Raw genomic sequence first — 27383 nt, 5'->3', positions numbered from 1 at the left:
GAGTGTCCTGAAAGAGATGCCTTTGCAAAACCATTCCTTTGCAGATGGCTTAGATTATTGATACTTACAAACACATGACATTATTCGTTCGACTCAGAATTTTGAAAAACTCTCTTGATAAAAAATGCAAATTTGTCACACTATCCCAAAATCGCAGAGAAAAAAATCACCAAATCCTGCAATTGTTCCTGAGGGTGTTTTATAGGTTAGTAGTTGTTGATTTGGTTACATTTCAACATGACCTAGTGTAAAATATTTTAAGAAAAAGGGAGGGAGGAAGGAAGGGAAAAAAGAGCATAACTTTCCTTTGTTGATGTGAACATTAAGTTTTAAAGTTTTTCTTGTATATCTGAAACTCCCAGTGCTAAAAGGGTTTTGGGTGAACAAGAAATGCGGGATCAGATGTGAAATCAATAAGTCATTGGGATCCTTCCACGGAATTTTTTTCCATAAAGGATATAAAATACCATGCAATTCCCTAGCTGCACTGCAAATGATGGATAAACAGCCATAAGCATGACTTTTCTGTTTGGGTTATGTAACTGTTCTCAGTGCAAGCTACTTGCAATGGAGACTACATTTGGTCCAAATTCGAGAAAATTATTTTCACCTCATGATTTTTGTCTCTGTGGGAGCTCTATGTGAGGAGTGAAGCCTCTTTCTGCGTTACCTGGCACAAAATATAAAACAGTTACTCTTCTAAAGTGCTGTAAAAGGCCCCAGAAACCAAGGAATTCATCATTACAGCCTGGGATACAACTGTCCTCTGCCTTAGGTCTAAAATCAACAGTTTTCCACCCTCTGCCCCCACGGCTGGATGACTGACAAGTACTTCCCTGAAAAGAACTTTTGTATACAGGCAACATTGATTTAATGATGATTAACACTCCCTGCTTCCCACAAAGGGAAAGCCGAAGCACGTGCTGACTGCCTGAGATACTGATATTATCCTTGGAAGACGTTTCCCGTGTGGGGCAGAAAGTCTTCTGGAAAGCGGCAAAAAGGGGAGTCTCTGTCAGCCCGCTTAGAGGCTGCCCAGGAATTCTTACGGTACGAGCGCGACTCTGCATACTGATATCACGTTTGCTGTCACTATAATGATGATTATAAAAAGTGAGCCTTTGTTAGTAATAAGTGCCCATATGAAGTCATTCACAGTGTTTTGCAAAAATTTCACAATCCATTATATAACCATAATAACAGAATACGAATGATGACAAATACCATAGATTTAACTTTCACAAAGCAAAACTTTCTCATGAAATTTTATTAAAACAGGATTGTCTTTCTCATGAAAAGTATCAGAGAAGAAAAGTTAAAGTACATTTATTTTAGTGTAAGATGACAAGCAAATGTCCTACGTGCAAGAAGCGATATGCTTTTAAAAACTTGTCATACTGGAGAGATCAGAGTGTTTTCATTATCTCTACAACAAAATGTGCCAGGATACGTTATGATCTATAATTAATTCATTTGGATTGCTCTTATAACAACATTTAGTGGTTTTGTAGCTAAGATAAATATCAATTCCACTTCAGTTCCATGTTGTTCATGAACATACACTGAATCACCAGTCGTTTCATGTGGAGAAGAACATGCTTAACATTTGCTCTCTCACGTTTACATCTGTAAACAGACTAAGCTCAATTTGGACTGAGTTAATAATGTACAGGAGTTGTGCAGAATTGTTGTTTGCCATGAGCTGTCTGGGGTAAATCCATTCTTCCTGGCAGTATAGTGATGCATTATAAAATGCCCCATCACTGGTGAGAGTGGATGACCCAGGTGAGCTGGCTTTGAGCAAGATGTGGTCCTCTGTTACCCCAGGAGTAGGCAAATGTAAGATGGCATAACTGTGCTGATTTATTGTAACTAAGGCTTTGACCTTGAGACTGGAAAAACACTTATCTCATTCCTTCCTCCTCTCCAAGACTACTCATGGAAAAAAATAGCAGAAACCAAACAGCAGAACCTTGCAGGTGAGGAAAGTGGGATGTGAAATTTCAGGAAACTAAGGTTTGTTTGCAGAAAGGGGGATTAAAAATTGGGTCTATAATGGGAAGTAGTCATCTATTCCTGCATGATCGTAGCTGTTCCCTAATGCTGTATGGGTGCAGAGCCAGGCTACTCATACCAGAATTTGTACAGTCATTCACTGTAGGAGACATGAACAGTGCAAAGGCAACTCGTGTTCCTGCCCTCATTCTTAAATACAGACTTGCCTGTGGTATCTTCTGCGTTTCCACTAGATAGCTGTTTATCTGTGCCTCTCATTCTCTCAATCCTCATATCTATGTGCAATGTTTAATTAATTTTCAATTATTTCCAATGATGTAGTGACACTACGTATAAATGATACATCAGTAAAAGTGATGGATTTGGGCAAATATAATAGCCTGTCAGTCTTCACTAGAAGCTGCAATTAAATCAAAAAGATAAGAAAAGATTACTGTAATTATTTTGACAGTGAACTGATAGTAGTTTGCCCAAGTGACACAGACTACAGAGTACAAAATGCCAATTGCTTAGAAACAAGTAAAATAAGATACACCATTGTCCCTTTGCTCCCATAGGACTTCCTGCAGAAGTCACGTCATAGCCTTAATCTGGAAAATCAAGTGACCTATCTCCAGGGTCAGGCAAAGCTCTATTCAAAGACTTGTAGGGTCCTTGATAAGTAACGAGGGGTCCAGTAAGTAGAGATTCGTTCAGTTCTGGGCTCCCCAGTGCAAGAGAGACTTGGACATACTGGAGCGAGTCCAGCAAAGGGCGTCTAAGATGATTTAGGGATTGGATCATCTCTCATATGAGGAGAGGCTGAGAGGGCTGGGATTGCTCAGCCCAGGGAAGACTCAGGGGCATCTTGTCAATGTGTACAAATATCTGATGGGGGAGGAAAGAGGATGGAGCCAGGCTCTTCTCAGTGGCACCCAGTGACAGGACAAGAGGCAATGGGCAAAATTAGAAATACAGGAAATCGCATTTAAACATGAGAAAAAACCTCTTTTACTGTGAGGGTGATTGAGCACTGGCACAGGTTGCCCAGACAGGTCATGGGGTCTCCATCCATGGAGATACTCAAATCCCAACTGGACACAGTCCTGAGCAGCCTGCTCCAGCTGAGCCAGCTCTGAGCAATGGGTTAGACTAGACAATCTCCAGAGGTGCCTTCCAACCTTGGCGATTCAGTGAGTCTGACACTTCATGCTCCTTTTCCCTTCCCTGTAATTCTGAGGTTATGCAGAACCCAGCTGTGCCATGACTGTCTCCAATTCTACAAGAGTCTTCCCAAGATCAGCTGAACATGAGGGCCTCCTTCCTTTGTCTCTGGAAGGAGGTCACTGGCTCTCAGAAGTCCTACAACAAGAAATCATGTTAAGGAAAGCGCTTACCAATTTGCTTGGCTGTAAGCAGGCTCTTGAATCACTGAGGTCATGGGGGACTTCTTAGATGAATTACCTACAATTAAGTTCACGGACAAACATCCTTCTGAGAAAAGATGGACTTAAGTATATAGATAAATACCTTCCTCAGCTGGGGTCTTAAAGTGTTCTTGGTCCAATATGTTCAATCTTCTGACTATGCCTGGGTTCTCAAGGCCTGTGCATTTATTGGCGGGGTTTTGACTGAGTGCCACACTTGAGATTTATCTGCAACTCCCTTATAAGCAGCTGTGACTACTATGCCCAACTTCACAGGCTGAGTTGTAGATAATTGTTCTTGCAGCATCTGTACTGGCTTCTAATTCATCTCTGGCTTCATGTAGTTTGATTGATTAAATGCGTGGTCTGGGGAACTGCTGCCATAGAAACCACCAAGCTACCACCACAGCTGAAGAACAACTCATGTTTCTATTCCTGCTCTCCAAGCCTGGAATTTGCTATCTCTACGTGCTCTGTAAAGCCCAACTCTGATATTTCCAAAATTTGCCATCAAGTGATCATCTGGTTTGCTTTTTCTCTGAGGAGAAGAGTCCAGGACACCAGGATGCCAGGCAAGCCTAGCCCATACCTCACTCTCTGGGGGATCTCTTCTGCTTTTGCATAGTGCTAGATGGGGACCACCCTGGACAGGGACTCTCGGGCCTCACTCCTGAGGCCAGGTTGTGGTTCCAGCAGAAAGCAGACTCTGCTGGGAGAAGAGATGTGCAGCAACAAGAAGCTTAAATCCTTAGCCCGGTGGCTGGGGCACTTTGTGAGCACAGGGCTGAGCTGCCAAGACTATATCTGTATTTTATATTAGATAATATCAGAGAATATGCAGAAGTAATTCAGAAAAAGTGACCAGAACTCCTGGACTTGTCCATCCCAGCCAGGTTCTGCAGGCATTTGCTAGACAGAACTGGCTTCACCTTCATAGATGCTTTTGCCTGGACTTGCCTGACTGCAACGCTTAGAGGGGGCTTTGGTTTGTGTGATGTTTTGCATATGTGCTTCTCAAGCCCTATCTTTCATTTTGCACTGCTTAAAGTATTCCTCCCCCCCAAAAACCTATAGGAATGCAGAGATATGATGACGAATAGATTGACCAAAACAAGTTAAACTGAACTCTTCCTCTTTTTTTTACTATGGACTCTAATCTTGTTATCTCTATTCTGCCATCCACACATGTGGATAATAATTCATGGAGATGTAAACAGTGCTTAAAGGCTATGCAGATGGAGACAGCTTTTGAAAACTTGTCCTATACTAAATACTCGGCCTCTTTCAGGACCTTCTGGCACTGAACGCTGCAATCTCTGCCTTGCTTGCCAAAATAAGTGCTAAAGAGACTGAAAAAGGATTAGGGAAGCATCAGGTTTTATTCTTTTATTCTTTATTATATTACCAGCATGTACTTACAGTAGATTTAATATATACACAGCAGACTATGCATAGGGTATAGTTTTCAAGACTTAGTGCATAGCATTAGCATTTGCCACAGCAATTGTTGGTGTCTTAGTTAAACTGTCCCTAAAATTCTGCAAAGACTGTGTCCTTAAGCATATTTCTTTAGAGTCTGTAGGGAATGGAGAATTAAGCATTTCAATGGAGCTGAAAAGTTGAATGTAAAATCTTTTGTTTCTCTTCAGTTATTGTCCCTTCATTAATTACTGCAGACAGTTCATTGTAACTTATCTTACTGATTTTCTGAGCCCAGATGAAACCCAAACACAACTAAGCTAACATGCAGATTGCATTACCGCTTCCACGGAAGGGTGGTCACACTACAGAGAGATGGAGGTCGTGGTTTGGTTGAGGTTCTTTATTTGGGGTAACTATCTGTGTTAAACATCCCTTTAATATTAGAAGTCCAGTCCCATAAGCCCTTTTCTGACAAAAAAAAAAAAATAAAAGGGTGACAGTTACAACCTGACATTACTTACTGTTGAAAGAAAAACTGTATACATTCTCCATAGCAAACAGTGCGCAAGCTGAAAATAGAAGATTCGCACCTTACCCTGAATTATCAATGAAATACAGTTGGGAATTGATTGTTGCTGAATCTGAATTTTGGCTGTTTGCAGACCAAAAGTGTTAAGACATTAATTTATGTTCCAATGATGTTGAGCTAGATTTATAAATGTGGTTAGGTGCCTGAAGATGAAAAGCAGACAACAGGATTTGCCAATGCACTTTGCAGCACCTAAATACCTTTGTCTCACCGACCAGCCAGTGTGTGGATGGACACCTTTTGTGTTTGAGATACTTTTTAAAACAGAAATCAAAGTGAGTAAATGTGAATGTGTGCAGAACGTTATGGAGGTTTCATCAGTAGAAAATTATTCAGGCTGCAATTCACCGAAGATTTTAACTTCTAAAATCTCTTGGAATTTCCCTCTGTATGAAAACAGCAACCATGAGTTAACAGAATCAAAAGTGTCAGTAGAAACACGCAAGACAACTTCTGTTTTGTCATGTCCCATGTTGGTGATGACTTATTTCTAAAGGATTGCTGGTAGTTGATGGGAACATTCTGCCACCGGCTCCATATTTTCAGAAAGCAAGTGAACGCTCTTCAGTGTAAGAACTACTTCTTACCTAATGCCATTTCTGACCTGTGTGCCAAGTACATTTTTCATGTAATGTTATTATTTGGTCGATCCTAGAGGCCTCAACCAGACTGAGATGCCTTTGAAAGAAATTTGTTACAAACCCATCGTAACAACGCAGTCTCTGTCCTGAAGAACTTGCAGCTGTAGTTAGGAGCGGTGGCAGGCAGTGACCCTGAGCTGGCTGCATCTGTAGAAGCTCTGGTCCAGAAACCTTTGGCTAATACTGTGCTGAAACTCGTGAGCCCTGCTGCATGCAAGCGGAGTGCCAGAGCGCCATGCTCAGTCTGACACCTACCATCTGCTCCAAATTCTGGCCAGCCTGCAGTATGAGTGGGAATGGCAGAAGGTCTCTGCTCTCCATCTGCAGACACATGCCCCAGGGCTCCAGGTCTGCAAGGGTGGTGCGGACCCGTCACTTCAGGCTTGTGAATAATTTCATCAAAACAATTAAGAGTACTCCTGTATAACTGTTAGAGTCTCATGATCTAAATAAAACAGACAAACCAAGGAAGTGCTTGCTTCTCCAACACGCAGGCACCTGGACATTAAGGATTTGACCCTGCAATTTGATAAGCAGCCAGGTCCTAATCAGAGAAAACAGATGAATCTGGGTACTTAGCATGTAAGCAGTTGGGTGGAGAGAAAACTTGATTTTGATGTGCTCTTGTTATGAAGTTGCTCCTTATTTGTCCAGGCTTTAATTCTCTCATCCTCAGTCTAACAAACAAAGTAGGACATTCAGCAAAGATTGTATTCTTAGGCTTGCACGTATGTGTAGTAATTCAGGGTTAGTAATTCAGGGTTACCAAATGGATTTGTTGTTGCAGTTGTGGATAAAGGCAGGCAGGATCTCCCTGTATCGCATTTGAGAAGTACCATGTTTATCTGCTTTTGCAATACAGCCAACAGTTTTGCTGCTTTTCTGTGTCATCGCAACACCACCGAATGAGTAATATTAGCAAATACACTCCCCAAGAAGGCTGAAGTGCAGATTCCCTTTCAGCAGGGCAGCTTGTGGACTTTCTTTTGATTATTTTATTCTTGTAGTTATACAGGCTGAACCTGCAGTTACAGAGATAAAAGTAGAAAGCTTCAGCTTTCTGCCCTGCTTAAAATGAAGGCATGAGGCTGGATATTGCCTTCCTGCAGACTTGGGCAGAGCTCTCTGATTCTGCTGCAATGCTCAGATGTCAGCACTGAGGTTAGATGTCAGTTACCTACCCTGTAAACTTGACTAAGAAAGAGCTGCATTTCCTGACATACTCTTTTCCTTCTTTTTAAGGACTTAGTACTTTTTCAATAAAAATAAATTTAATTTGTGGCTACATTTCAGCTCCATTGGTTTGACGGTATAAGTGGAGCAATACCAGCTTTGGATTTAGAGCAGTCGTGTGGCTGAGTCTCTCTGTGCAGCTTTCATGTGGTCGGGTGAGACATTCTTAGAATCCCCAAACATTTTTGAAGATCCTAAACTGGAGACATTCACAATTCTTCCCTCCCTTTCTACCATTAATCCTTCATGTTTTAACAAGCACTGAAGTTAATACAGCCTACACTCTTTCCTGTCACACTGGGCCCCCCTCCCTCCTTTCTTTCTCTTGAATAAAGCAATCTGTTCTTTCCAGTCCATACTCTTGTAAATCAAAGGGATAGATGTCGACACACACCATAACCAAGTATAAACTTCCTTTTTTTAATTAAACAGGATTCAGACATTTGGTTTGAAGAAGTGTTTGTTTGGTTTTATTTATTTTTTTAAATATGTGAAGGATGTCAACTGCTTTTATTTTATTTTTAGTAGAAGACGAATTTTGTATGGTACCACAAATCATCTCTAGCACAAAATATTTCAGATGCTATTTCGTAGTTGAATAGGAAGAGAGCTGGGGGGAGCAATACAGAAGTCTTGGCATTTAAAGCTTTTAGAATTAAGAGTTAACCTCTTTGGTAAAGGTTTCCGTACACATAAATCACGTTTTAGGTACCTTTTCAAATTTAATTGCAAAAAACAGTTGTAATTCTGTTGCTATCCTCTCTGCCATTTGCTTATTGCTATTAATTATACGTAGACATTTATGTGAAAAACAGAAATATCCAGATTCATAATAGGTGATACTAAAAATAAGTGAGAGTCTTGGAAGGAACATAGTCTCTATTTCAGTGTACAAATCCAGGTATCTCAGTAGCCAGGGCAAAGTCACCATAGAATTGCCTCTTTTAAGGTATCTCACACCTTCTGTGGTGCAAAAAGGATGTAATAGGGCACTAAACCAGACAAACCAGTGTTCAGATCTGATACCACTGCTTTCCATGCTGATTCTCAGTCCTTGGCCTGGCAGGAAAAAAGGGCTTTATTTAGTAACTAACTCAGTTGCCGTTTTGTTTCTAGATGATGATTTTAATCCACCTTTGCAGTTGAGGTGTATCGTCCGTATCTGTTCTGGGGCCATATGTAAGTGTGTGTAGCAATGCAAGCGTGAGGAGATGGTCTCCTGATTGCCTGGCCAGAAGAAAGTAGGGCAGCTCTCAGAGGGACTGGGAGTGCTTAGACTCTTTAAATGCTGTTCCTGATGAGCAGGGGCAAGCGCAAAAGGTTATAAGTAAATTGTACGTGTACTTTTGGCCTTTGTCTTTATTTATTTATTCCTCAGGAGGGCAGGCATATGTGATCAGAGGTCCGGTCCCTATTCTTCAGTTCCTATGGATAAAGGACTATGAGTTTGGCACCTTTTTGTGATTCTAGCTAAGAAACAGTACCACAGCTTTGTCCCTCTGCTCTCAGTCCCTCTAAGTCAATTCCCTCAAGCATGGAAAAGGATCTGCCTCTTCATCTCAGCTGCAGTTAATTTTATTGCCCGCTGTTGTCTGTGTTAGACTGACCTATAGTAGCATGCCACAGACTGTAGTGCTTTTTCACATGTGTTTGCTCAGCTAGAAAATCTATCCAGGAGTTTCCTGAGTGCTTGCTGCAATGTAACCTGGTATTTTGGAGTCTAGAGACGCCTGTGAACTCCTCAGATTGCTTCTTCCCACTGACGAAGTATTGTTTCGAGATCCATCTGGTGTCAAGTGCAGGCATATGGCACCAGTATGGCAGCACAGCCTACGGGGGTGGTTTCCTGCAGAAGAGGTCTCGCTGAATGCAGTAGTCGTTGCCTATTGAAAGTCATTATTGTTTAGCACCCAGGTCTTTGTGAACTTGTTCAACTGGTGGCTGGGCAGAGTGCCATCCGAATCTACGGACATGAGCACAGACAGCTGAGTCTCTGGGGCCTTACACACATCAGATGTGGGTACTGAGGTCAGGCTTCTCAGTAAGGAGAATCTAAATGACTGTCTGTCCCGAGCATGTGTATCTGTGGTTGGAGGGATATGCCATCATTAATCCAAATCTGGGCCGGATTAAGCTTCTAAAATAAAAACCAGCTCTGCCAGCCACTTGAAGAGGGCTCGGGGCCTGTTTGAATCGAGTGCATCAGCGGGGAGGGAGGAGGCAGAGGCGGCTGAGCAAGTCACCACCCCCTCGCCCCTGCAGCGCTTCTCTCCCTACGCACGGGCTGAGACGACCTGACGGCTGCCAAAACAGGGGGCTGGGGCGCGCTGCCTCCGTCCCTCCAACTGCAGGCCTCTCCAAGGGCTGGGCAACGCTTGGGTTTCTGAGGCCAGCCCTCTCTTTGCCATGACAAGAGCATGCGCGGGGGCGAGGCAGCAGCACCAGCGTGGTGGCACCCACCAGAAAGCCGCCACCAAGATACAGGAGTAGAACATCTGGGTGGAAGATCACAAAGCCAGAAGTACCAGAAATACTTTAGTAGGGTTGCTGAGAAAGCTAAAGAGAGACACAGAAAGCTAAATCCAGTAGACTGTATTTGCACAGAGGGAAAAATGACCAAAGCATTAAGCTAAGGTGAATAATGAAATGATTCACTGCACAGAGCAATTCAGAGAAATGAAGGTGACCGAACACTGGGGTTTGCCTGTCTCTTGCGGGTCCCAACAACTTGCAGACACAGATGCTCTGTGGCACCCATAAAAAGATAACGCTGGGAACCTCCTGTTCTAAATGCTGCTTTTATACTGTGGACACTAAACTCCCTGTGGAATTGCCTGCTGACATGATCCCTCTTGCATTTCTTTATGCACTGTTGCCATATGCTATGAAACTAGCTGCTTCTGTCCTCTGCAATGGGTAACTAAGCACCGACAGCATATAAAATATGCCTGACTGAAAAACTGGGAAGCTTTACTGTCGTTATTGGAAAGTGCCGTGAGAGTTCCCTAGAAAGGTGTTGTAAAAGTGCAAAGAGGGGTACGCTGTTATTTTAAAACCTGACCACACACTGGTTCCTCCCCCTTTGAAGTCAGTGGCAAAACTCTGTTTTAGAGAAGCAAGACTGCTTGAATCGGCAAACAAGGCAGCCTGGAGGCAGAAGAGGCTTACAGGGAATGGTTTCTGCTGCTCTCCTTGAGCACAGAGCTGTTCAGACAGACTGGAGACCTGTCTGCTGCTCTCTCCCATTAAGGCTAAGAAATGAATACTTTTAAAGTTGTTAAATGAATGGGCTGGATCTTACAGCCCTTACTCATCTGAGCACTGCCATTAACTTTAAGAAAATAATCACTATATTAAGTGCTATGAAGTGGAGTCCTTAAATTGTTAAATTCTAATATTTGACAGAAGTTTTTCCTCGGTAGAAAAATAATATTGACATAATTAAAAGGATGTGAACATTTCATCAGTTGAAGAATGCAAGTTACTTTGGAGTGATACGTAAAACTAGAAGCAGTGCAGAGGGCTTAAGTCTGTGTCATGTCTGTAGGTTATTTTTGAACTTTATGAAAAACACACATGGTCAGTTTATATCCTGACCATTCAACTGTATTCTGGGATTCTGAATTCAAAAACATGCTAACCATGAAAACACAACATTTAAAAATACACTGTCCACTTGGCTTCTTTGCCCTGCTTCAGAGTCTCCCAAGTTTGTTTCGGACAAACTGAGAACTTTGTTGTGGAATGACTGTTTGAGTTGGGGTTTCTTAAAATACATGTGGAGCCTTGTAGCTGCTGTGGGGTGTACACAGTGGTGGAGCTGTACTATTTTAAAATCATCTGGCTATTTTACTTCATGTAAGAATATCTGTCAGCTTAGTTATAAGGAATGAGAGGGGTTGATTAAAACAACTCACAAAGCCATTAAACAAAGAGATAAAATGTAGAACATGTGCTGTAGGGTCGTTTTAGTTATAATGTATGGGGGATCTGTGGAAACTGGATGGCAGCTGCGTTGTAGCTGAGTTTTAATACTGTCTTAGCAGTACCAAAGTCCTGTTACTCAGAGGTAGGTTTTCTTATCTGTAAAGCTAATAGGTCCTTTGGAAATGGTGTTTGGAAGCTACCTTTTGTTGCTACGACTGACCATAGTGTAATTACTATGCTCAAGCGCTTAGATAGATATGGACTAAAATAGGCAATTATATATACTAATCATCTAGTCATTAGATACTAGACTATATAACATCAGAGAAACATATGCAAAAGCTTTAGTCAAGAAGGGAAGGGACCGAAGATGTCACGTGAACAGCCACGAGGATCCAGAGAGAATGGGGAAGAAAAAAGGTAGTGGCAGCTTATTTCATTGTCTTGGAGATCTTATTAGGTCAAAAAAACAGTATTGAGTATAGTGCTGTATGCTATAAGTATGTCTACTAAGTTAATTTAGCATATAATCTGGCTTTAAACAATAGATATCACACAGCCATATGAATTCAGTAAAAACTATTTAAACTGCACATTTTGCTTTACTCTTATTAACCTAGTTATAGACATCAAGAGTTAGCATAATTAATTCTAGCCCTGTCAGAAGGGGTTTTAAATCTCTGGTATAAGAGTTCAAACCAGTCTCTAGCCACTAGAAATCAGGATGAGGTGCAGTAAGGAAAGAAGACAACACATCTGCCCACGTCAAAGTTTTTACAGCTCCATCCACTCCTGCCAGAGGCAGGGTTGTCAGCTAGATAGACATTGGGTCTAGTTCAGCTTGGCAGCTCCTATGTTCCCAGTTCAACAAAGTTGACTTAAATGTCTGCAATGCTTTTTATGCAACTGAAATATGGTAATTTAGTTAACCCTTCGTCATTGAGTAAAATGGGTTCACACATAGGAATGTCACCACTTCAAACTATCCAGTCATTAAACTATAACAAAGATTTGTTACCAAAACTTGTTGGAAACAGCCAGAAAATGAATTTGTAAGAATGTGACCACTAACAGTGAAGTTAACTTTCTGACTGTAATTGCCGCAGCAGTTCAATTCTTGCTCTGTGGCTTGTAAGCATCACTAAAACTGCCCATGAAAAAATGACATTTGCTTCTGTTTGCAAACCGTCTTTATTAGTATGTGAATTCTCAGGAAATTACATGAATGCTGTAACCTTTGCTTTCCAATTTACATAAAACAAAGACATAACATCCAGGACCAATTGTATAAAAATGGGAAATAATTCCTTAGAAAGAGGATGGAGGACTTGAAGGAGTTACAGCTTGTTGCTCTTAGCTGTAGCTTGTTGGCACATGAAGGTTCTGGGGACTGTTCCTTTGAGGACTTCAGATGTTGTATGTTATTTTTAAAGAGACTGGAAGGCAGTAGTTGGGATAGATACCCATCTCCATGCTGGCTTGTGGGGCACTCTACCCGATAGCCAGGGTAACTGTTACACCAGTCTGGCTCCTCAGCATCCCCAGCTAAAGAAAACGTACAAAGGCAACTCAGCTGTCATTAAAATGAGGAAAAACTCGTTTCTGCTCAAACAGTGTAAGGGAGAATGTGATTCCCGCTGCTATTAGAAGAGGACCTCTCTGTAGCAGAGAAATAATTGTTCCAACAATGAGATGTGGCTTGTCAGCTGATGCTCTTAAGGCAGCGCACCTTGAGGTGAAGTTTGGAGGGTCTCTCACAAACTCATCTCAAATTCTTTGAGAGTTAAAAGCTAGAGGAGCAATAGGGGAAGAGCTCTCTCTGATGGGAAATCATGGGCCAGGATGCCAACCTCTGTTGGGTTGGCATCTGGTTACTTGAAGTTTTCACTTTTGGAAATGAAATTAAGCACTTTCCCATCACTGTCATGGGGAGGTTATCTCAGGTTTTTAGCATCATGCTAAGACTCATCCTGTGGTGCACATTTTCCCTAGGACCAATGGAAGTACACATTTTAGGGTCAAAATTAGCTCTTTGCATGTGTCCTGTTGGCTTTAGCAGAATTACTGGTGTGCAAGGAATATGAATAGAGCTCATAAAGTGATTTCTAAAATACAAAATGCTAATTACAATATAATTCCTTAAGGAGAGGATTGAAGATGACTGACCGTGTAACCCCTCTCTTCTTCTCTACCTGTTCTACTGCAGTCCTCTGTGATGTCTGTCTGTTTTGCCCGCTTTCACCCAAACCTGGTCGTTGGTGGAACATACTCTGGCCAAATTGTCTTGTGGGATAATCGCAGTCACAGGCGCACTCCGGTTCAGAGAACTCCCTTATCTGCTGCTGCTCACACGGTAAGGATAAAAATCACCTCCTCCTTTCCTTAGAGGAAATGGTCAGCAGGGAAATGGAGCTGCCTAGTTGTGTCTACAATGCTGGTTGCCACACAGATGAAAGCACAAGTGTGGCCCTTGAAGGGAAAGAAATAGATAAGAGAGATGTACAACCACCTCCTGTAAGTGCTTAACCATCGCACTTCGTATGGCCAGGTCAGGAGATTATCCTCCTTTCCAAGGAAGAGGGCAGGATCAATTACAACACTTGAGTGAGGCACCTTTGTGCCAACATGGTGTCACTGTGACTCTTGCTCTCCATTGCCTGTAAAGAGAGCCAGGTCACTATAGGGACTGTGTGTGTCTGTCAGTCCAGCATGGCAGACAATTTGAATTGTCTTTGTACAATTTGTACAATTTGTACAATTTGAATTGTATTGTTGTCTTGTTATACACAAGTTTCTCTTTTGAACCAGATTAGGCACCTACGGTCATCTCAATGGAGTCCTGTGGAGTACTGGTGCCCTTGAAGAGAGTGAGGCAGTTTGCTTCTGTTTTCCAGTAGAGCAATACATAAATGCCTGTCATGGTCTCCTACTCCAGACAGGGCCATAGGGCAGAGCTTGCACAGTGAGGGGCTTTGTTTCAATAGCATGATGTGGAAGAGCATTTTGCCGATACACACAGATACCTGCAGATACAGTGATGGGGGCACAGGGCTCTGGTGGTGGCTGGGAGATACACAGGCAGAGCAGTAGCACAAAATGCCTGAGAAGGAAGAGAGTTTCTCTGTGATACAAAGATGATGTCTGTGGTAGAAGACTCTCTCACATTGCAAAGTACTCGTATTGTGCTGGAGGAAGAGACAAGCCTGGATTGCCTGCTAAAGTGTCCTCACTCTGCTACGGCGCTGACCTCCAGTCCATCCTGCACTAAGATGTTGTGCATTCTTGAGCTCTTCTCTTCCACAGTTTGGGCTCAGGCAGCCTCTTCGCAAGAGCTGGAAGGTGTACTCTGTGGATGGTAAACATATCTCATCTTGGCAGTGGGCTTGGGACCATTCCTGACTGGGAAGCAGAGAAGAAACTACAGGCTGAAAGGAGGAGAAAAATGTAATAGTAGCATATAAGAATGCAGAAAAATGCAGACTTCCTGAAACGTAAGAAACGGAACTACACAAAGCTCTCTGAGAGATAAGATAATAATCTTGTTCTAGCAGAGCGAAGGATCAGACAAAGTGATAGGTCTTTTGCACCTCCAGCTTTTACAGTTCTGCGATTCCTATCTTTGGAACTTGCAGATCAAGGTTCAGCTTTTAGTTGACTGTGACAACATAATCCCTGGAGTTAAAAGACAACTCCAGAAGCCATGCCACGTGAATTAATGCAAAAAAAAGATTCAGCGTGGGGCCAGTATTATGATGGCAAGTCTCTTATATTAAAAAATGGCAGGTGTGCACAGACACGCTTAGTGGCCAGGCAGTACAAATATTGTTCCCTAAATTTCCGCTATCATGAATGTTGATGTAATAATCTAATGATCTGTGCCACGGGTTGCAACTTCAACATTGCTTTTCATTTCCCTAATGTTTTTGCTCATTTTGTCACCAGTAATGTTGTTCAATCTGCATGAAAAAAAACAGTCTCTCCTGGAAGTGCAATTTAGAGATGTAGCAGACCAGAAAACTAGTGGCAAGAAGCTGACTATCACTGAAAATTGAACAACTGGGACTCAAAATCTAGTGGAAAAGAAAAGATTAATGGGAAGTAATTTGTTTACACTCAAAAAACGTTTAAGACAAAATTGTACCTCCTGGAATTATACATTAAGCTAGTTTTATTATTGCAAATAGAAGAATATGTGATGTTTTGCTTTTGACAAATATAAATAAATGACTCTCAGTTGTGGATGGGCACTTTATGTGCTGTCATGGATTGGTATAAATAAGTGTTTACACAGTTTAACATGAGGAAGCATGATGTTTTTAAGGACTGATCAGATTTTACAAAAGAGTGCTTACTTTATGTTCATATATAGGAATCACTTACATAAACTGTAAATGAAGCCTTGGTTGCAAAAGGCTGGCTTGAATCCTAGCTGCCAAGAAAAAAAAAAAAAGGATTAAATTAAGACAACTCTGCTGGAGCAATGTTACTTTATGTACTGCTAGATACGTGAGCTGAATAGTCATTTTTTAATTTGAACTTCTGTCATATGTGAAAAAAGGATTTTTCTCTTTTCTTTCTCTCGCTTTGTTTATTTGAAACAGAGTGTGTTGTTATCACTGACAAACTTTCCCGAAGTTTAGTATCACTGATGGCCGCCTGGATTCACCAGGAAAGAGGATTCTACCCGCAGCTTATTCACTAATTTCCTTTCACACCCACCACACATCTGCACTTGGGACAACAGGAAATTTTAATTAAGACAAAACCCTTTTGCATGATGATTTCATTTCCAAAATAAATAAAAGCAAGCTGGCAGCGACCCTTTGAAAGGAAGGAGCCCGTTTAGACTTTCTGTTACATACAGTTGGTTGTCTTTTTCATCCTTTTTCCTTATGTCTTTTCATTTCTGCCACGAGTTTTATTGTGCATGAAATTGATGGCTGGTAGCCCTGATTAAAGCCAGACCTGGCACACTGAGGTGCTGCTGGAAAGACATGGTTCTCTCTTTCCCTCCCCCCTAAATATTCTAGATACTCCGCTGCTTGCTTTAGTTCCTCCCACCCACTCTGTCCCTGTCTGTTTGGACTACTAGAGGTCAAACACCCGTGAAAAAATAGGTCTATGCTTATTTCACACATCAGTATGTGCTAATCATGTTTAGCACTGGGGTCATTAGCTCACCACTAAGCAGCAAGAAGGTCCATCATACAAGGGTAATAGTGTGAGACACATGTGAGGGACAGATTGGGGTCCACCTGATGATCTGGGCAAAACCAGGTGCCTGACGATCTTGAGAGAAAGAGAAAAATCAGCATCAGAATGGCCCTTGCAACTTACTGGTGTGTACAGCTGGCCTCCAAGCACAAGGTACCATTTCAGCAGCAATTGCCAAGTCCGTCTTCCGTGTGTGCACACACAGACGGTGCATTCAGGTGCTGCCCTTTTTGCACTTAGGGAGGGGGCATTTACTGGGCCCGCTCAGGTATCGATCCTGAGAGCTAGCCAGTGCTCTGAAGATTTCTGCCCTTCCCTACTGACCGGGTAGGTGACCTACAGCTGGATCTTACAGTAGTTTAAAATAAGTTTAAAGTAAGTCTGCCATTCATTTCAGCAGGACAAATGCTACATTTCTAACCCTACATGGAGTTGGCTTAGAAGCTCTATAGGGATTTCTTGTAAGTTGGTCCTGATTTTTTTTAAATAAGGAAAGCATTAGTGAAAAGTATTTTTTCTTCCTCGAGACGCGGGTCTTCTATTCATTGGCAAAAGAGGCAGAGAAATAGAATTTTTCTTTGCTTGACTTGTGTACATGTCTTACCCTTAATTCAGCAGTATCACTTGTACTGGTCAAAGGAAATTAAATCTTATTGTTCAGTCTAACTGATTTTTCACTCTGGAGACTGCTGAACATGAACCATCCCTCATATGTCACCATCAGATATCAGATGACACTTTAGGCTCAAAATGTTACCAGGTTCCTTGGAAAAGGAATAGGCCAAGTTTCATTATTGCATACTAAGTGGAATTTAGCCTCCATGGAATGACTATGCTATGGTGAACCAGGTGTAACACCCTAAATTTAGTCACTCCACATTTATAATGACAGATTTAAAAAAGTATATTGGCCAGTGCTGGAGAACGCTGATGGACTTGTTCATGTTTTTCAACTGGAATATGTTTGCAAATATTTAGCATGCAAGCCAAATTCTGGAAAAGTTCGAGTTTTATGCAGCTATTTTCTTTAATAAGTTTTCATTTGGATTCCATTTGGACAATTTGCCTCTTTCTGCCGGTTATTTTCAGTGTCAAAAGCCATCAGCAGAATGTTACATGCCCCTGTGGGTGAAATCTCATCCACATAATTCAGTATTTTCACAGCATTACTCAGCTGGGTTGTTTTATTATGAGGAAAATGAAACTTTGAAAACATTTCCACCTCCATAATGTACCTCTTAAAATTTAAATTAAAAAAACCCAAAACAATTCCTATCTGTCAAAAGACGAGTCCTGTATTTTCCAGGCATTATGTGGCTACTTAATCATTCTTTAAAATAACATATGAGACATTAGAACTTTGTCCGTGCAGATGTGAGAATGGCTCTCTGATTTCCAGTGTTAATGTGTTTTCAGCATCCTGTGTATTGTGTGAATGTAGTTGGAACACAGAATGCGCACAATCTCATTACCGTCTCGACGGATGGCAAAATGTGCTCCTGGAGCCTGGACATGCTCTCAACTCCACAGGTGCGTTTGTCTTCACCTATACAGGGAAAAAAAGCACCTTCGGTAGAGCAGGATACCTGCTTAATGGAACGTAGCTCCTAAAAGCCAAAATCTCCCATCCTATACAAACTAAAACCAATGGATGCACTTGAAAGAGTACAGCTTGCTTCCAGCAGTCTCTGCTAAGAGCCAAAACCCATTTCCTTTACCGCAAATCATGTAATTATTGTAATACGTTAATACATAGGTCAGTTTCAAGTGAAAATGAAATAATCCATTTTAAAGCATGGTAATTACAGAAGTCGCCTGTGGTATAAATTGTACTTACTCTACAGCATTGTTTAACAAATATGGACTAGATTGCACTGCTGCTGAACACACCCTAGGCACTATGGGTTTCCAAGGCACACAGTCAGGAAGCTTACTTTGCTGCCTGCTTTCAGTAGCCAAAGGAACAAACAATGCAAATCAAAAGTTTTAGAACTAATTTCCCCCCTCTGGAATGTTTGCTACCATTGTCTCCCCCCGCCCCTTCCTTTGTATCAGAAATGAAAGGAAGCCCAGGAATATTGTCCAAACCACTAGCGATTATAATAATGGAAACTAAACAAAGAATCTGATGCTGAAAAAGGTCTATGGAAAGCATCTTTTAAGTGTTATCTTCTGGAGTAATACATTTTCTATTCCAACGCATCACTCATTTTTTATACATAATTTCTTAGAAAAAAATAATTTAATATCATTTTTACTAAGCATCATGGGATCTGATCTTGTTTCAAAATGCTGCATAGAAACTCCTCTTAATGATTCCATTAATCATCCATTAATCATGCATCGACATGCAATTATTATTGAATTATTTGCTTTTCAGTGTTGACACAAGAGGTGGGACTCCTCTATCCTAACCTTAGCCATATAAAATTTAGATCCGTATCAAGTCTAAGCTAGTAATTTGAGTTTCCTTTACAGTCAATGTAGAGAGAGACTGGGCACTTCTGGAGGACAACTCATCCACACTTCATCAGTGTGAAATAACCATTTCAGATACCCACCCTGGGGTAGAGAACTGTCAAATCTTAAGATGGAAGGGGCTTCTAGAAGTCATCCCATCTACTCCCCTACTCAAAGTGAGGCCAACTTCAAAGTTAGATCATGTTGCTCATGCTCATCTAAGGCAACAGTATGGGTCTGGTAGTTGCGTCCTGGGACTATGAGAAACCAATAACTCTTCTGGAGTAGAAGTGGAAGCATCTAAAATGGCCCAGACCTCTACATTTAGGCACCTGAATCCCTTCCCCAGTTTCTCACTTAAACATCAAGAAGATAAATCCACCCTTATGTATTCACTTACTGGAATACTAAATTTTGCAGCAGAGATTTGTGAACATCTCAGTTCCAGTACTTCATCACTCAGATGGAATTTCCCTGCTCCAAAACTGGCTTTCAACAAGGACGGGAACACACCCCACATTACACTGAATTTTGGCATGTGGCTCATGATGATCTAGAAAAGAAAGGCACAGGACTTGACGTCAAGCTACATCCCATAGCTTTAAATTGGAAGGAGGGTTGCTGATATGTGTCAGTCTGAAACTTTCTGAAGACACAGATCCAGAGCACTCATGTACAGCCATGGTGTAGGTGCTGAGAGGAGAGAGTCCACCACAGTATCTGGCCATGTCTCCACAGAGACACTAAATGATGATCTCACCCCAGAAGATTTTCACAGAAATATATGGTCCACAGGTGCTCTGCCAATGCATTTTCCAGGTCGTCTTTTACCTTTTTAGTAGAACCAAATGCATTTCAAAGAAAAGTATAAACCAAGCGAAAGTATTTCTTTATGGATTTGCAGCCCTCTCCTCTCACAGGGATGCCCACTTTCTTTAGCTACAGCAAAAAGCCCTTCTGAGAAAAATGCTACAGGCTTTGGCCCTAGAAGAATAGCAGCTTAAACATTTTAAACATAAAAAACATACCCACTTAAATAGCTAAAAATGAAAATTGCTAAATCATTCAGCCCCTTTGTGGTTTCTTGGGTTACACCATTTAGGCTGAACAACCAAAAAGTTGTGCAAAATCTGCTCAAAGCATACACATCTTGCAAAGGCCACAAACTGTTCATGCTGGTTGTACTTGCAATAGCAAAAATGGGCATGCTGATTTACTTTGAAATATAGCTACCAAATGAAAAAAGAAAACATGCTTGCTGGTTTGTTGCTTGATGGTGGAGTCTAGAGGGAATGTTTATGGTTACCTCAAAAAATCCCTGAAAAGCAATGCTCATGGTGGTAGTGACAGGACCCCAACTTTTAAATTTTGTTCTGCAAAGGGACAAATGTCACAGTCTGATAAATGCCTCAGGTGCACACGATATTACACGTGTTTCCTGACAAACAACTGATTTCAAAAATGTTTGTAAATAGAAGGGTATTGCATGTTTTATTAGAGCCTGGGGCTGGCAAGTGTAACCATTAAGGTATTATCTTTAGTTTCTGCACCATTAAATTTTAAATTCTCAGCTGTCATCTCTGCCTGATTTAAGATGATGTAGCAAAGACCAGTGCCTTCCAGCCTCTCTCAAACGTGTGACAGACAGCGGCGGGGATGGCAGGAGCAGTGCATTCTAGTTGGTGACATTGCATCTTCTTGCAACGTCCTATGTAGAAACCAAAGTCCTGTGTCTGGGTGAAATGATTTCTTCTTCCCCTCCTGCTACCCTGTGTAACATTTAGAAATTAATTAGAAAAAAAAAAAAAAAAAAAAACCACCAGCCAAACAAAAGGATGACAGCAGAATAATAACGAAGAACTGTTTTGGTAGGAGAGCATGGAGCTGGTGTACAATAAGTCCAAACCAGTGGCGGTTACAGGAATGGCTTTCCCAACCGGAGATGTCAATAACTTTGTCGTTGGCAGTGAAGAGGGAACAGTCTACACAGCCTGTCGTCATGGAAGGTGATGTTCAGCATTTTGTACTTAAATAACTTTGTGTACCAGTGTTGGCGTGAGGTAGCCAAGTGTGTGTGGAGAGTGTTTCGTGTTTTTTCTCTTGGATCAACGGTGTCTGTACTGTTCTACTTTGCACAGCTAGGACAGGAGTCGCCTGACTTTGAGCATCTGTGCTACAGCCTGTTATACTGGGGTGGTTGTCCCAGGCTCCCTGCGTAGGTGGTGGGGAGCAACGACTGCTCCTCGGGTTTGATTTCCTTTACCTTTTTCAGACATCTGCCTGAAGAAGAGATGACTGGGACCTCAGAAATGCCTCTTTCTCACCCGTGAGGTGAGATGGAGGTCTAGACAGCTAGCTGAGATGTAGGTATCTATGTCTGGGCAGGTTGAATCAGGCCCTAGGAAACAGTATTGTTGCAGGGTAATCAGGCCTAAACCACTCATAAGAGATGGTAATATCTGCTTTATTTTTCACCATCCTCAGCTCCATCTTCGGTCTCCACAGGCATATATCAGGGAAGAGCCACCATGGGCACACGTGCATGTGAGAAATAGAGCGTGCATATCCCAATGCACAGCCGCCCAGCGCTGGGTATTCCCGCACAGCACTGCAGGCTGCCTCTGCCCAGCCAGGCTAGAGACTGAGCCCTGCCTGTCCCCGCTCTCGGGGGGCAGTTTGGACATGCCCACCCTCTCCAGGAGGACGAGAGGGTTTTGTTGTACAGCCAGGAGCCAGGCCACACCATTTGCCCTCAGTCTGGGCTGTTTATTTGCTAACACAGACAGAGCCACAGTGTGCCATGTGGGTATGCAAGCTCTGGCTGACCCACTCCCAAGACTGGTACCCTGTGCTCTCTCACACACGGTGGTCGTATCCCTTCCTCGCATAACCCAGGCTGTAGTTTAATACTGAAAATTCCTTATTTTGCACACTGTAAATCTGCATGATGCTAGCATGCTCTGTTAGCTTCTGGCAGTAGTTTCATCCCCTGGGATGCCTGAAAGGCTTTTGGAAAGAACAAACTTTTTTCACTGATAAATTTAAAGCTCACCCCCACACTTCAATAGTTCACAATATTCTCTGAATTCACATTTTATCATATTCTGTGTTTCTGTTGACCGAATAGACATTGATACACTGGTTTAAGATTGTAAGGCTTCTATTACACATTCCTAATGTTGTATAAGTACTGTTTTACATATATTTTGTTCAATATAATTTTTATTTTAAAGTACTTTTATTTTAGCCTGACTGCTGACAGTATTGCAAAATCGTGTCTATTTAGGCATTATACTGATAGGCTGTGTGGTGGCTGATGGTTTGAATTAGTCTTAGGCTGCTAGGATGAATGAAGCATGCCCAAGGGCATTTCTCACTTCTGATCTTTTAGACATGCCTGGTTTGTTCCTCACAAGAGGAAGAAAGTGCCAGATCCTCTTGTTAGCCCACCGTTTTAGCAAACCTTCTGCTGACCATCGACAAACACACTCCTTTTCTGCTCCTGCCTGTCTTTCCTAGAGCCTTTTGCTATCATCCCCGTTTTATTTCCAGAGGCTCCTGTGTCCTGCAGCCCAGCCCAGTGGAGAGCCCTATGTTATTCTGGAAAAAGGTGTGTCAAAGCACAGCAGATGATACACAAGGTGTTTTCAGTGCTCCAGAACTCCCCTTATCCCGCTGACTACATGGCAGACAGATGGGGATAAAATAAGAGGTGTGCTTTGTACCCAGCCCTGCAGCGGCACTGCAGAACTCAGCCGCTGCCCCAGCACCCGCTGCGAGGTCTGGCAGGGGAGCCCAAGTGAGGCCACGTTGCCAGGGTCCGCAGGAGAGGTGAGGGGACACCGCGCTAGCAACGTGAGGGACCAATTTCCTCCAGTGCAGCTCCTCATCTCTTTGAGTACGCTCTAGTCACACTGGCGCAGGGCTGACAGCCTTGTCAGAGCTGTGGCTATTTTTAACGTATTTTCTTCCATTGGCAATTTGTCTATAATATAACTAAAAGGGTAATTTCATGATTCCGCTTTCTGTATACACTGTGAGACAGCACTGACAACTGATCTGGCATCATTTGCTTCCAGGAAGAAGAAAACTGCGCACATTCTCTCTAACACAGCGTTGTATTTTTCCTTCCTAATAGCTATTCTAGCCCCAGGCTGATGAAATGCACATCTCCTCTTGTTCAAAGTAATGACTGTATGACACCTGATCACAGGAACAGTTCCTTCACTTTTTGTGAAAAAGGATTTGCTTCCTAGTGACTTGATTGACTGCTGTGGAAAGTTATTTTAGATACTTAAGAGAAAAAGAATTGCTCATGATAAGTCATTAACATATTTGCATTTTTATTTTAATGGTTATCCCTTGTGATAATGGCTTACTCAGAGGCATAAGCTATAGTATAATTATCATTTAGAATTATTTTATAATTATACATAAATGTTATTTCAAGCTACAGTAGTAGACAGCATATGTAAAAGTGAGTAAGGCAAGTCTTCAGAAGTAAGAGAAAGTCTTCTTGTGCTAGATCCCGAGCATTAATTGTACCCACAGCAGTAAACCTCTGCAGGCAAAAGCCTTACTGAAAGGAGGGAGATTTACAGATTAAATGGGACTTTAAAAGGAAACAGGAACCTAAGAGTAAAGAAAGATGATGTTAAATCACCAGAAGCTAAATCACTCTCTGAATGTGTCTCTTCTTCCTGCAGTAAAGCTGGCATTGGTGAAATTTTTGAAGGCCACCAAGGACCTGTCACAGGAATCAATTGTCACATGGCAGTGGGTCCAATTGACTTTTCCCATCTCTTTGTCACATCATCATTTGACTGGACAGTCAAGTTGTGGACCACAAAGGTGAGAAATCTGAGCTGGGGTGGGATGGGTAATGCTACTTGTGAAAATGGCATTGTCAGAAATATTTCCATCTTGTCTGTATCAAGTCCTAAGAATCAATTAATTGAAAGGCTGTGCTTAGAATAGGCATAGTAATAAAATTATAAGTAAAATACATACCTAGTGTAACCGTGTCAACCACATTCACCCTGGAGCGTACCCTGCTCTTTAAAGGTAGCTTCAGCTGGCCTGCACTTCAGTATTAACCCTAGTGCTAAGCAATTTCACTAGGCAAAGAGATTAGGATGTCTTGTACTGCAAGTCATCAAACAATCCATCCAGCACTCCCTGTGCAGGCTAAATTGCAAGGCTAATACTATGCACCATGGTGGTGCAGCAGCAGGAACACTTTCTTCTGATGAAGCAACAGGGGAGGCACACATACAACTTAATGCAATCAATATCGCTCCTGAAATTCATTGCTGTAGGAGGCTGTGATAGCCAAAAAGTATAAATTCTCCCAACGACATTAGACACTGATGGCTGGAAGCAGGGAGGAAATACATGCTGGAATTTACATTCATGACCACCATGGATCTGTTGCTGACTACTCTGTGGCCATGTCCCCGTGACCTCTTATGGGGAGAGCACCATCAACAGCAGAAACGAATACACAGTCCCGTGAAGCTTTGAAACTCCAACACCCCATAGAACTGTATGAATATAGGGTAATGATAGCATGAGTGAACACTGTGGGACAGACTAAACAGATCAACCTGTTTCATTGTACAGGCCGAGTAAAACAGGAGAATGAGAGGTAAGATCCTAATTATATAAGCCATCTGAACAGTTATTTTTGTCATACAGCAGAGCTGAGAACTGCCTTCCAAATGCCAGGCTTTTGTCTTAACCGTGTTTTTATGCCTGCGTCTGGTTCACATCTTGAGCTGCACCTGGCCGAGTTCCAGTACTGGAAGCTGACCCCAGTCAGGAAGCGTCTCAGCGTGTGTTCCTCCAAGACATCAGGGCTTGGAGATGCTAGGACAGATGCACAGCAAATGTAAATACAAAAGTGATCAGAAGGGCTCATGTGACAGCCTTGTGCTGGAAACAGAAGCACAGTTACCTAGATAATAACTAGAACCAGCTTCCACAGTAGCTTCACAATGCATTTGTTAATGGCCTGATCCCATGTGCATGCTAATTTAACAGGAATCTTTTCCTGATCAACAGTGACCACAGCTGACGGTTTTGTCTTGAGCATTGCATTTTAGGAAACTCGTTATAAGAAAGGTGCATGATTTACCTAATTCGCATGTAACCATACACGTCAGTGGACCCAGCCTTAACCAATGCAGAAGGGGCCCAGGGGAGGGGTCATGGGCCGGCTGGAATGGGTCTGGGATGGGTCCTAGGTTGTAAACGTTAGAAAGGGCTGCAGGATAACCAAGTGATGGAGACCTTAGGTGTTAGCTGGTTGGGGCTGGCTGGGCTGTTCGGTGTCTGAGATAGGGGAATCCTGGACAGTGGTAACTGGTGGCAAGGGAATATTGGAGGGTTGAAGTTGAAGCTGAGTAAGAGGAAAAGAATTTGTGGGAACTGGGGGGCAGATGAAAGGCAGGTACTGAATTCCAAACATACATGTCCAGAAAAGTCTAGGATGAGTATCTGAATCTGACCATCAGCTTGAGGTTGATTATGGCAATAAGAGTCTCATCCATCTGCAGCTTAAATGAAATTATGTTAAGGGATAATAAGGCCTGTTTTTTATTTTAAACTCCTGGGATTTTAGAAGTTAGCAGTAACACTAGCACAGCGTATTTTGGGCACAAAGACACTGCAGTTAGCAGTATACAGCTATCTTTGTGGAAGAACTCAGTGTCAGAACGGTTAGGTCAGATTCTGTTCAATACAGTAAGTTTTCAAAGAACCAAACCATTTAAATTTCTAATATCTATCAAGCTGTGGCTCATCTGGCAAGAGGGGCTTCCTGAGAAGGCTGTCTGACCTAGCTGATGTGAGCTGTGACGTGCACGTGACACACTACAGCACCACTCGGAGCTGGAAGCTGCGTTGCTGTATTGGATCACTTGCTTTCTTCTCGAGCAGGTTTGAGCACTGCCAGCCACTGCCCTGGGAAAACATCCTCTGAGACATTAGACAAGTTCTTGAACTGTGATGAATGTTTTCTTCCAGTTTGACTCCGGCAGAAGTTTCTTTCCATACTGTGTGGATAATTCTCTTGGCTGGAGCTATTACATATTTAGGGCTCTCTTTGTTCAGTTCCCATAGTCAGGGCCTGGTCAATCAGTGGGCTTCGAATAAGCCCATCAGCATGTTTGAATCTCTGAAAAAAACAGTGGATTGATATGAAACATTGAGTGCTACTGCTGGTGTATGAGAGTTTACTCAGAATTGTTTTATTCCTTTGGCTTCTTATTTGTAAATTTAATCTTTTTATCAGCACCCAATGCCATATTGCTTTCCTGCTTCTACCAGCATTGCCTACTTAATCCTGTGCACATTATCCTCTTTGGTCATGAAATTCAATTCCTTTCTGTTTCACAGGTTCAGAGTCAATGTCCAATTGTAAAGTGAACCATAAAAGCTCTGTGTTTGTATTGTCTATTGATGTTGCTCAGCACCCTGGGGTGCTTACAAGAAAGGCACTTTCATAGCAGGCATTTGACTGATGGATTGAAAGCACCATCTCCCTTAAAAACTCTGGCTTGACATTTTATAATCTGTTTTTGTGGTTAACACATTTTCTATCCAAAGGCAGTTCAACCAGGTGACTGAGAATAAGGTTTTCACTAACGGAAGAATGACGGTTTTGTAGATAACACTAATACAAGGTTCACATTATCACCCATCACATTAGCCAATAATTAGATCCACGGATGAATAGTAAGCAACCAGAAGCAAGAGGAAAAGAAAAAGGAATTTGCAAAGATAGTCACTTGATAGCCGGGGCATTACCTGGTTGCTGATGAAGTCAATAGGGCTTTCAACTTGAATTCATACTACACCATGTGAGCAAGTCTTGGATGCAGAGCTGTCGAAGGGAATCCTGATGTGAAGTGTCTGCGGAGCTCTGCCCTTAATTAGCTATTGTCTGTACGATACTTTGAAGAGGTAAAGCGCTAAGTGGAACTGCTAAGTGTTGTTAATTAATTAAGCACTAATCCTCATGAACAAATAGCATGAGGTTAAATAATGAAATGTAAGTATTGTTATTATTACAGCAATTGCTGTTTGGAGTGCGAATTTTTAGATATTGTGTCAAGGGACAGGAGCTAGCTTGGAATTGTTAAAGCGTAGCAAAACATTAGCTAGTTTCAGCTAAAGCCTAGAAGATGGCTTGTTTGCCGCTGAGGGAGTTAATAAAGGTCTGGATAGAGAGCTGGGTTTTGTTAGCTCTTTTATCCTTCGGGTCTCCTTTATCTCTTATCCTTCCATTGTGGGGAGGTGCTAATGACTGTTTTTCTCCTTTTGCATCTATGCCTAAGTCATGCTCAGGTGGGGAGTTGACTAGAAGAGAGACTGGAATAACCATAACAGCGTTGCTGTATCCCCATCCGTACTTATCTCCATCTTTGCCTAATGTTTAAGTAATGGTGGTGAGTGCCATAACGAGAAGGAGGG

At 42.1% G+C, this 27383-nt stretch overlaps 1 protein-coding gene across 1 annotated transcript in view; it reads left to right on the top strand.

Annotated features, from left to right (window-relative positions):
• The window catches only part of DYNC1I1 (dynein cytoplasmic 1 intermediate chain 1), a gene marked incomplete at its 3' end in the record, with an annotated part of 193290 nt that overhangs the window by 128906 nt on the left and 37001 nt on the right, over positions 1-27383 (top strand). The window contains exons 11-14 of the mRNA XM_082327082.1: positions 13441-13587; positions 17865-17978; positions 20781-20914; positions 23615-23759. Of these exons, the coding sequence (XP_082183208.1) occupies positions 13441-13587; positions 17865-17978; positions 20781-20914; positions 23615-23759 (540 nt within the window). The remainder of the gene's footprint in view (positions 1-13440; positions 13588-17864; positions 17979-20780; positions 20915-23614; positions 23760-27383) is intronic.

This window comes from Platalea leucorodia, assembly GCF_965183815.1.
Source record: "Platalea leucorodia genome assembly, chromosome: 1".
Lineage (NCBI taxonomy): Eukaryota > Metazoa > Chordata > Aves > Pelecaniformes > Threskiornithidae > Platalea > Platalea leucorodia.
Note: the sequence above shows the minus strand (reverse complement) of the source record. Positions and strands in the feature narration are given on the sequence as shown.